This window comes from Rhinopithecus bieti, unplaced genomic scaffold, assembly GCF_001698545.2.
Source record: "Rhinopithecus bieti isolate Rb0 unplaced genomic scaffold, ASM169854v2 scaffold_4709, whole genome shotgun sequence".
NCBI lineage: Eukaryota > Metazoa > Chordata > Mammalia > Primates > Cercopithecidae > Rhinopithecus > Rhinopithecus bieti.
Genome location: NW_016805139.1, coordinates 989153 through 1000334, shown reverse-complemented (window position 1 = coordinate 1000334; position 11182 = coordinate 989153). Strand labels below are relative to the sequence as shown.

The window sequence follows — 11182 nt, the reverse complement described above, 5'->3', positions numbered from 1 at the left end:
TTCTCCTGCCTCAGCCTCCTGAGTAGCTGGGATTACCGGTGTGCACCACCATGCCCAGCAATTTTTGTATTTTTAGTAGAGACAGGATTTCACCTTGTTGGCCAGGCTGGTCTCAAACTCCTGACCTCAGGTGATCCACCTACCTCAGCCTCCCAGAGTGCTAGGATTATAGGCATGAGCCACTGCTCCCAGCCTCATACCTTAATTATATAAAGCTGACCAAACTAGGGATTTCTAGTTTTGGGTGAAACAAAGGGCTTTTCATCTGTCTTAACATGTATTTGAATGAATTCTAATGAATTTAAGTTCAAATAGTACAAATTATCAACTCCTTCAGAACAATTTTATTTTTCATTTTGTTCAGTGGAAGATGATAGTGAAGTAGATTCTTTAAAAGATTTACCCTTGCTTTTCTTTTCCAGTATTGCCAAAATTTGAAGTGACTTTGCAGACACCATTATACTGTTCTATGAATTCTAAGCATTTAAACGGTACCATCGCGGCAAAGTAAGTGTCATTTTTCTTTTCATATGACTCGAAACCATTATAAGACTGTTTGACCAAAAGCTGATTATATACTTCAGAATATTAGGGTAATTTTTGCTTATTAAAATACCTTAGTGGACAGTAAACGACTATTTCTAATAAATAATTAAGCCTGGGACAGATCTCCACATTTCTCTGCATCCATTGCTCTGCTTGCAAGCTGACCCAGTCCTAAAATATTTCCCGTAGACTAGTGTCTTTCTTAGACTTATTAAGGGGTTTATATTATAGATAGCACTTTTTTTTTCAGATGACATGGAATTGAGGTAACTTATCTTTACTTAAATTCTGTTTTTTTCCACTGATAATGGAGATAGAGCTCTTGGGGGAGAGAATAGGTTGCCTTATTACAATTAACAGATGAGTAAATAATCCACATTTATCCATTACGTCACATTGTATGAAGACAGAGACTTCCAACCCACCTAACACAACAGATCTATGGTGACTGTCATGATTTTGACTCACTGTGTTGAACAACGCATGGCATTTTGTTTTGCTGAGGCAAAAAGCATCGTCAGAGTTCCAGACTAATGGTTCTCTGAAGTGCAGGCTGGGATTGCCCTCAAGTAATTCAAGGACTCTTCTCTCGTAGCTTGAGAGTGAAGTTCAGATTCTTGAGTTTATTTTGCAGGGCTCTTTTCTGGATTCATGTCTTTTGAAACATTCCACCTTTCTCTACTCCAGCCCATTCTCTACTGTCCCAAACTCTATTCTCACATTTTACTTTAGCTTCTAAAAATGTAAAACGCTTTTTTCTAATAGGTCATTACATAGGTAATTTCAAGGCTTACTACTCGTCCCCAACCCTCCTTATAGCCCTCATAACACTAGTCACACAGTGCTGCTGTTTGCTCGTCCACCTTTCTGAAGGTGGCTCTGTGTCTTATGTACTATAGCACCTTGGTGCCTACTACAGTGCCAGCTGTGGAGTAGGTATCCAATATATACCTACTGAAAGAACAAATAGGCCAGGCACAGTGGCTCACACCTGTAATGCCAGCACTTTGGGAGGCTGAGGAGGGTGGATCACTTGAGATCAGGAGTTTGAGGCCAGCCTGGCCAACATGGCAAAACTCCATCTCTACTAAAAATACAAAAATTAGCTGGGTGTGGTGGCACACTCCCAGCTACTCGGGAGGGTGAGGCATGAGAATTGCTTGAACCTGGGAGGCAGAGGTTGCAGTGAGCCAAGATTGTACCATTGCACTTCAGCCTGGGCAACAAGACTGTCTCAAAAAAAAAAAAAAAAAAGGAAAGAACAAATAGATAAGGAACAGGACCCTTAAGATTTCAGCTCTAAGCTGTATGTAGCACAGCAAAGGTCTTCATACCAAATCAAAAGCCAGGTATTTGGAGTTCTGTGGATATAGGAAAAAAGAAATTCAGTTTCTCCTATATTCGCATTCAACAATCAACACAGAAGACTTCTGTGACTTCTGGTCAGGAAGAAGTGGGTGAAGATTTCTCCCCACCAAAACCCATCAGGAAGAAGTGGGTGAAGATTTCTCCCCACCAAAACCCAATCAATCAGTTCTGCAGGGGACACCAGGGGGTCTCCTCTAGTTCAATTCAAGCCTGACACTATCTATGGGGAGACAGCATCAGATCATAGATGACAACTTGCTCTAAGACTGCCCCCCCTCCAGATGCCACTCACAAGTAATAGATTGTCACCTGTACTTCTTACTGATTGGCTGTAAATCGGAGTTGCCACCTTCTCTTTGGGTTTGACTAATTTGCTGGAGCTGCTCACAGGACTCAGGAAGATACTTTGCTGGCTTATTGCAAACGATGTTACAATAGATAGAGATGAAGAGCTGGAAGAGATGCGTTGGGCAAGGCGTGTGGGAAACAACACGGAGCTTCCATGTCCTTTCTGAGCACGCTGCCCTCCAGGAACCTCCATGTTTTCAGGTCTCTGGAAGTTCTCCAAAGCCTGTCCTTTTGGGTTTTTATGTTTTCTTTTTCTTTTTTTCATTTACCACTGATCAGAAGGGAAGGTATTATTTTATAATCTTTTTGTCCTTTTTCGTGCTATGGCTGCTTTCAGAGAAAAAAATTCCTTGTTTTGTTAATGATACTATCCTAGAATATTTTGATTTATTTTATTTTATTTTTTTAAGTGAGAAGCCTCACTCTCTCACAGGCTGGAGTGCAGTGGTGCAGTCATAGCTCACTGCATCCCTGAACACCTGGGCTCAAGCGCTCTTCCCACCTCAGCCTCCCAAGTAGCTAGGACTACAGGTGCGAGCCACCATGCCTGGCTAATTTTTTTTTTCCTTTATAGAGATGGGGTCTTGCCATTTTCTCCAGGCTGGTCTTGAACTCCTGGCTTCACACGATACTATTGCCTTGGTCTCCTAAAGTGCTGGGACTACCGGCATGTTCCACCACTCCTGGCCTGATTTGCTTTTTAAAAATTAGTCAAGCTTTTATTTTCTGAGTGATTAACTTATCCCAAATGCTTCCAGGTTCTATTTGGGACAATAATTGTATCTTTGTTTCACAATTATTATAGCCAGCTTGGTGTTTGGAAAACTAAATCTGTTTCACATTAAAGTCAAAATTAAATTTGTGTCTGAGAATACTTTAAATTATATTTGGATTTTAAAGATCCTTTTACTATCATGTGATATAACTCTGTTAAAATACAATATCCTGGCATTCTAGTTTTGCTTTTATTTAATCTTTAGCACGATACAAGTAGAGTCAGGTTTTGAAGACTCTTGAATGAGTGAATTTGATGCTAAGGTTGCTAACCAGGGTTTCCACTGACTTTACTGTTTTTGTTTGGAAGTGTGGGGCATTGGAACGTGGATTTTTTTTTTCTTCTTAGTTTGGAATATGCTATATTTTAAGATTTGCTTTTGAGTTGAGTTGATCCAGATGAGGGGCTGTTTTGTGTTCAGTTAATGGATTCAGGAAGCAGCCGTTTACTGCTATGATTTATAGACTGCAAAGCAAAATTGACTTCCGTGTCTGGCTCAGCATATCACAATAGAGATAGAAGCAACCCAGGAAATGTACTTAAAAAAGGCTTTCTGGCAGTAAAATGTATTACCTCTTCTTCACATGAAAAGACTTTCCAATAATGAGAGAGGATAAAATTAATACGTAGAAAGAAAAGTAGCAGAGAATGATATTTGACTCACGAAGCTAAGTTTGCCTGGGCTAGGTGGCTCGTTCCTATAATCCCAGCACTTTGGGAGGCCAAAGTGGGTGGATCACTTGAGATTAGGAGTTCGAGAACAGCCTGGCAAATATGGTCAAACTCCATTTCTACTGAAAATACAAGAATTAGCTGGGTGTAGTGGCAGATGCTTGTAATCCCAAGTGCTTGGGAGGCTGAGGCAGGAGAATCGATTGAACCCGGGAGGCAGAGGTTGCAGTGAGCTGAGATCATGCCATTGCACTACAGCCTGGGTGACAGAGTGAGACTCTGTCTCAAAAAATAAAATAAAATAAAATTCGCTGGATGTGGTGGTGTGCGCTTGTCATCCCAGCTACTCAGGGGGCTGAGGCAGGAGAATCTCTTCAATCCTGGAGGTCGAGGTTGCAGTAAGCCAAGATCATGCCACTGCACCCCAGCCTGGGTGACAGGGTAAGAGTGTGTCTCAAACAAACAAACAAAATAAAACAAAAACAAAAACCAGAAACTAAGTTTGGTACTATGGATTTTAAAATTATTCTTATTTTAAATTTTCTGCAAAAAATCAATTTTTGACAGCCATGAGCACATTTGGTGCTCCAGAATCTATGGTCTAATAAACCTTCCTGGCTAATATCGGAACATACAGTAATAGACCATGGTGATTGCACTATCAGCTGACATTTAAAAATCTTTTAAAGCTGCGAAGTTTCGTGGGCATGCAGTTAATGGGCCACTCCAGATTTCTAGGAGTGAAAGATTTATGTAATCTTTAAAAAATCTTTGGGCAGGAAACTGTCACTCCCAATTATGATCAGGTTTTTTCTGGAGTCTTTCAGATGGTCAGAGGTTGGGCAGAGTGTGTTTTAAGAACTGTTTTAAGGTACTATAGTTAAAAGTCTTGCCATTTTGGAAGCTTAATTTCAAGGATCACCTTTTATTATTTGTTTAGTTTTTGAGATGGAGTCTCACTCTGTTGTCCAGGCTGGAGTGCAGTGGCACGATCTTGGTTGTGGCCTCCGCCTCTTGGGTTCAAACAATTCTCTGCCTCAACCTCCCGAATAGCTGGGATTATAGGCACCCACCACCATGCCCAGCTAATTTTTTTGTGTTTTTAGTAGAAATGGGGTTTCACCATCTTGACCAGGCTGGTCTTGAACTCCTGACCTCATGATCCACCTGCCTCAGCCTCCCAAAGTGCTGGGATTACAGGTATGAGCCACTGTGCCCATCCAGGATCACCATTTATTAAATACGTTTTTTGTTGGTTTTAGTTTAAAAAATTATAGTAGTAGCATGTTTTTAATGTAATTTTTTTCTTTTTTAAATTTTCTTTTTTTAGTGTTTTGCCATCCCATAATGTATTATTTATTTATTTATTTATTTATTTATTTATTTATTTATTTTGAGACAGAGTCTCGTTGTGTCGCCCAGGCTGGAGTGCAGTGATACAATCTCAGCTCACTGCAACCTCCACCTCCTGGGTTCAAGCAGTTCTGCCTCAGCCTCCAAAGTAGCTGGGACTACAGGTGCCTGCCACCATGCTCAGCTAATTTTGTATTTTAGTAGAGACAGGGTTTCACTATGTTGGCCAGGCTGGTCTTGAACTCCTGACCTCGTGATCTGCCTGCCTCGGCCTCCCAAAGTGCTGGGATTACTGGCATGAGCCACCAGGCCCAACCCAATGTAATTTAAAAAAAAATGTTGGATTGCTAATGTATGCTATTGAAAGTAATATTTGTATTGTGTTCTGACAATATCAAGTTGATACATAAAAAGACTATGTTTATAATTATTCAGGTATACATATGGGAAGCCAGTGAAAGGAGATGTCACACTTACATTTTACCTTTATCCTTTTGGGGAAAGAAGAAAATATTACAAAACATTTAAGGTAACTTTTGCAGACATTTTATAACTTGTAATGGGTAAAATATGTGTATTTTTTCTAGAAATAAGATTTAGTATTGACTTAACAAAAAGTTAAGTGTAAGAAAATCAAGAGCTTTCCAGCACTGAACAAGTGAAAATTTATGCAATTATAGTGATTAAAATGGTACTAGAGCTAACATATTTTGTGACTTAGTTTGAGTTTTATTTCTAAAATTTGAATTGCTAAAATGATAATACTGAACTTTTAAACAAAACAGATAAATGGATCTGTAAACTTCTCTTTTAATGATGAAGAGATGAAAATATAATGGATTCTTCAAATGGACTTTCTGAACACCTGGATCTAGCTTCCCCTGGACCGGTAGAAATTTTAGCCACAGTGACAGAATCACTTACAGGTTTGTAGACTTTAAAGTGAAGGTAAAACCATTTATGTGACACTGCTTTATCATCTTTCTTATTATAACTGGCACTTTCATTTGGGAGCATCACTGGCTTTCTAAAGATGCTATTTAATGTTGAGATTGTTATGACTGTTAGTCTAAGTTGCAGGATGATTTTATAATGGGGGACCTTATTTTCTATGGAAGTCACTACTTCAGCCACATGTGATAGCTCTTTGTAATTTTTTTTTTTCCATTTCTACTCTTTCCCCCTGAAAATTACATGGAAAGGCTTACATTTTCAGCTGGTTACCTTCTTTTTAAAATCGCTGAAATCTCAGCTGCTCCTACACAGTTTTCACTTTTAATATGCAAATAAAGTTTAGTTTCTTGGACCTTTCTGTTACTATTTCAACAGCGTTAGCCAATCCCCGAAAGAGCAAAAGACTATTCTTTCATTGGCCTTAATTTGCTGCTGTTGTACATGTCACTATGGTAGAATGGCAGCAATGGTGCTTAGAAGGATCCATAGAGAACATAATAGAACTGTGTGGGGCTTGTAGTGTCAAAGCCAATACGGGAATGAGGCTTATGTGCTCTGATATTTTAAACCTGTTTGGCAATAGGTTAGATGGAGAGATTTGGTGGATAGAAGCTTTCGGTGAAACATTACTTTTGCTTTCTAAATTGTGCAATTTCCGAAAAAGGTATTGCAAGAAATGCAAGCACTAATGTGTTCTTCAAGCAACATGATTACATCGTTGAATTTTTTGATTATACTACAGTCTTGAAGCCATCTCTCAACTTCACAGCCACTGTAAGTTGGTATATTTATTTCCAGTCCATAGCAGTAAGTTCAGCTTAATGAAATAGAATGGGAAACAATATTTTCAATGCTTTTCCAAATATTTAAGCCAAAAAGTATATAACTTTGTCTCTTTAGATATGGGGGGCATGTAGATTTGTTTCCAAATGACCTTTGTCTATTTTTTCTAAAATAGTAGTTTTCAACAATAAAAGTATTTTTTTGAAAATGTATTTTTTTATAAGCAATTTAAATTAGATGTGGATTGTTACACTGAAGCTTTTATTAATTAATTGAAATAATTAGATGGTAGTCAAAATTTCAATTTCGGTTTGGTTTTATAATGATTATAGTTCTAGCAAAGATGTTACATTAAAAATTATCAACAAATTTCATTTTTTTGAGATAATGTTGAATTAACACATTAATTGTGTGAATTTTGACAATGAGCAAGGTGTGGTATTGGGCAGGGCTATGGAGCTAAGAAGGGCTCAATCTCTACCCTCAGGTTCACAGTTTTTGCGATGGTGACAGGAAAATATATACATAACTGTAACTCATGGCAGATTAAGATTAGTGTTACAAATTAATTTCTGTAGGGATTTAAAGCAGGGGTTAGAAAACTTTTTCTGCAAAGGGCTAGATAGTGAATATTTTCAGCTTTGTGGCCATGCAGTCTTTGTCACAGCTACTCAGCTCTGCCATTGTATGGTGAAAGCAGCCAGAGCGAATTTATAAATAATTGAGAGTGGAATGTGTTCCAGTAAAACTTTATTTACAAACATACTAGATTGGACTATCAGCTTGCAGTAGTTGGCTGACCTCTGATTTAAAGAAAGGAGGAGTCAGGCTGGATGCGGTGGCTCACTCCTGTAATCCCAGCACTTTGGGAGGCTGAGGCAGGTGGATCACCTGAGGTCAGGAGTTCAAGACCAGCCTGACCAACATGGAGAAACCCCATCTCTACTAAAAATATAAAAAATTAGCCAGGCGTGGTGGCACATGACTGTAATCCCAGCTACTCGGGAGTCTGAGGCAGGAGAATCGCCTGAAACTGGGGAGGCGGAGGTTGTGGTGAGTGGAGATCATGCCATTGCACTCCAGCCTGGGCAACAAGAACAAAACTCTGTCTCAAAAAACAAAACAAAACAAAACAAAACAAATCAAAACCAAACAAACAAAAATCACCAAAAAAGAAAGAAAGAAAGAAAGAAGAAAGGAGGGGTCACTTGTTGAATGGGTCAATTATTGTTTCAGGTAGTTTCTGATTGCAGTGATCTTAATTTAGTTTGAAAAGGTAAGTTAAAAAAAAATTGAAGCTGCAAATGGTAATTTCTGAATGAGTAGAGTGAAACCATGGGCGTTCAGGGAGGGAGAGTTGGCTGTGGGATAGGCATGGAGGTTATTATGGGATGCTTTGTGGAAGAGATCTAAACTGTTTTTTAAAAGATTAGTTGGGTTTTAAATGCTTGGGCATGGGAGTGGGAGGTGGGGAGCAAGATAAGAAGTGAGACAGGAAGGCGAGCTCTGCTGGCAAGTTCAGGGTGCACTCAGTATTTGAGGGAGACTGCTCAGGCTGTGTGCAGGAGGAAGACAGTAGCCCAGGAGTAAGGGGATGGGCAGCCTTGTGGTGGTACCTGTGGGAGTGGAGAGGATGGAAGAGAGAAGCTTAGGACTTTGGTGTTCATTGGATTTGGGGGGTGGGGAGAGTGAGGGAAAATTCAGAAATGTAAGGTCTTGCAGAATTGTGATGTCAGCAAAAATAGGAAAATGACATGGTTGCTCATTTTAGATGTGTGAATTTGAGGTGTCTAGGATATCCAAGTAGAAATTTCCTGCAGGTAATTGGAGGTGTTGGGCATGAACTCCAGAGCAAGGCGAGGATGGGAATTTTGGCTTCAGGGTGCAATCACAGAGATGACAAGCTAAGCCATAGGAGTGCTGAGACCTTGGAGGAAGAGAGAAGAACAGATGTCCAAAATTCCCACATTTAGGGAGAGGGAAGAGGAACTGAAAAGGACACTGAGAGGATGCAGAAAGAGAGGTAGGAAGTGAAGGGGGTTGTTTTGGAGCCATGGAAGGTAAGGGAATCCATAATATAAACAAGGGAGTAATCAGTGTTGTTGGATGCCTCCTAGAGAGAGGCCACCGAATCTGGATATTATAGTGCTATCAATAATTTTTGAGAGTTCAATTTCATGAGAATACTACAGATGGGAACTGTATTTAATTGTATTTAAATCCTTTGCGTTTTTAAGATGTTTCGTTTTGACCATTAGGTGAAGGTGACCCGTGCTGATGGCAACCAGCTGACTCTTGAAGAAAGAAGAAATAATGTGGTCATAGCAGTGACACAGAGAAACTATACTGAGTACTGGAGCGGATCTAACAGTGGAAATCAGAAAATGGAAACTGTTCAGAAAATAAATTATACTGTCCCCCAAAATGGAACTTTTAAGATTGAATTCCCAATCCTGGAGGATTCCAGTGAGCTACAGTTGAAGGTGCCATCTGTTTCCCATCATTGTGTCACTGCAACAACATCATTACAGTTGTAATCTTGTGGTAGGCATGGTAGGCACTCAACCTGTCAGACCTGAAAGTACATAGGAAGTGGACACATGTTTCTATTTTACAAAATGGAGGAGAGTGGTAAAAGTAATTTAATGACAGTGACTGAAGGTTAGACTAAATTTTTCCTTGTAAGTTCATTTTGAAGAGCACAGTAAAATACAGCAATGTGAAGATATGATGGAGAAGTTCCTCAAACCCCCAGTCTAGGGTTTGAGGTCAGTCATTTGAAATTTTATTTTGGCAGAAACTGAAAGAACTGAAAGGAATACACACACACACACACACGCACACATATACACACATATATATACACCTTTCCTGTGTTTTAAAGCTATCAGTTTCTTTACAGTATAAGCTATAAAATGATGAAAATCCAATGTCTGGTGAATGTATTTTTCTTGCATTAAAAAAAAGTGAAAATGAATTTGGTTTTTAATAACTGTTCAGCAGGTAGCATGTTTTCTCAGCGTGTTATTAAAAATGAACATTTATAGCTCCTTTTCTTTTGTTACAGGCCTATTTTCTTGGTAGTAAAAGTAGCATAGCAGTTCATAGTATGTTTAAGTCTCCTAGTAAGACATACATCCAACTAAAAACAAGAGATGAAAATATAAAGGTAATGCTTACAACTCACTTGATAATTGTAATATAATTGGACTATCTTGCTTTTGATATGTACATATTAATTAAGTTTTTTTTCTAGGTGGGATCGCCTTTTGAGTTGGTGGTTAGTGGCAACAAACGATTGAAGGAGTTAAGCTATATGGTAATCTCTTATATAATCTAAATTTATGATCTATTATAGAATCATCTTTTTATTCACATTTAAGTTCAGGGGTACATGTGCAGATTTGTTATATAACTAAACTCATGTCATAGGGGTTTGTTGTACAGTTTATTTCATCACCCAGGTATTAAGCCTAGTACCCATTAGTTATTTTTCCTGATCCTCTCCTTCCTCTTACCCTCCACCCTCCCATAGGCCCCAGTGTCTGTTGTTCCCCTCTGTGTGTCCGTGTGTTCTCATCATTTAGCTCGCACTTATAAGTGAGAACATGTGGTATTTGGTTTTCTGTTCCTGCGTTAGTTTGCTAAGGATAATGGCCTCCAGCTCCATCCATGTTCCTGCAAAGGACATGATTTTATTCTTTTTTATAGCTGCATAGTATTCCGTACTATATATGTACCACATTTTCTTTATCCAGTTCACCTTTGATGGGTATTTAGGTTGAGAATGATCTTGAATGGTATCTACCTTATATCTACACTAAACTTACTAATTTTTATAACTCAGCCTCATACCTTTTTAGCCTGTCCTTTCTACATTGAAATCAAATAAAAAACCTTTTTTGTTTCTTCACCTATATTTGCATTTCCAATTTAAAATAGATAACTAAATCTTGTTTTGGCCGGGCGCGGTGGCTCAAGCCTGTAATCCCAGCACTTTGGGAGGCCGAGACGGGTGGATCACGAGGTCAGGAGATCGAGACCATCCTGGCTAACACGGTGAAACCCCGTCTCTACCAAAATACAAAACTAGCCGGGCGAGGTGGCGAGTGCCTGTAGTCCCAGCTACTCGGGAGGCTGAGGCAGGAGAATGGCGTAAACCCGGGAGGCGGAGCTTGCAGTGAGCTGAGATCCGGCCACTGCACTCCAGTCCGGGCGACAGAGCGAGACTCCGCCTCAAAAAAAAAAAAAAAAAAAAAAAAAAAAAAAATCTTGTTTTATGTTTAAGATTTAAAATTCTATTTGATAAGCAATATATATTCATTATAGAAAATTATACAATGTAAGAAAAACAAAAAAGAAAATAAAAAGTGCTATCCATGA

The 11182-nt window shown here is 39.1% G+C and overlaps 1 protein-coding gene across 1 annotated transcript in view; it reads left to right on the top strand.

The window, feature by feature from the left end:
* The window catches only part of CD109 (CD109 molecule), a 152841-nt gene that overhangs the window by 78458 nt on the left and 63201 nt on the right, over positions 1-11182 (top strand). Inside the window, 7 exon segments of the mRNA XM_017871333.1 lie at positions 5498-5591; positions 5848-5887; positions 5890-5988; positions 6681-6790; positions 9058-9282; positions 9867-9968; positions 10056-10118. Of these exon segments, the coding sequence (XP_017726822.1) occupies positions 5498-5591; positions 5848-5887; positions 5890-5988; positions 6681-6790; positions 9058-9282; positions 9867-9968; positions 10056-10118 (733 nt within the window).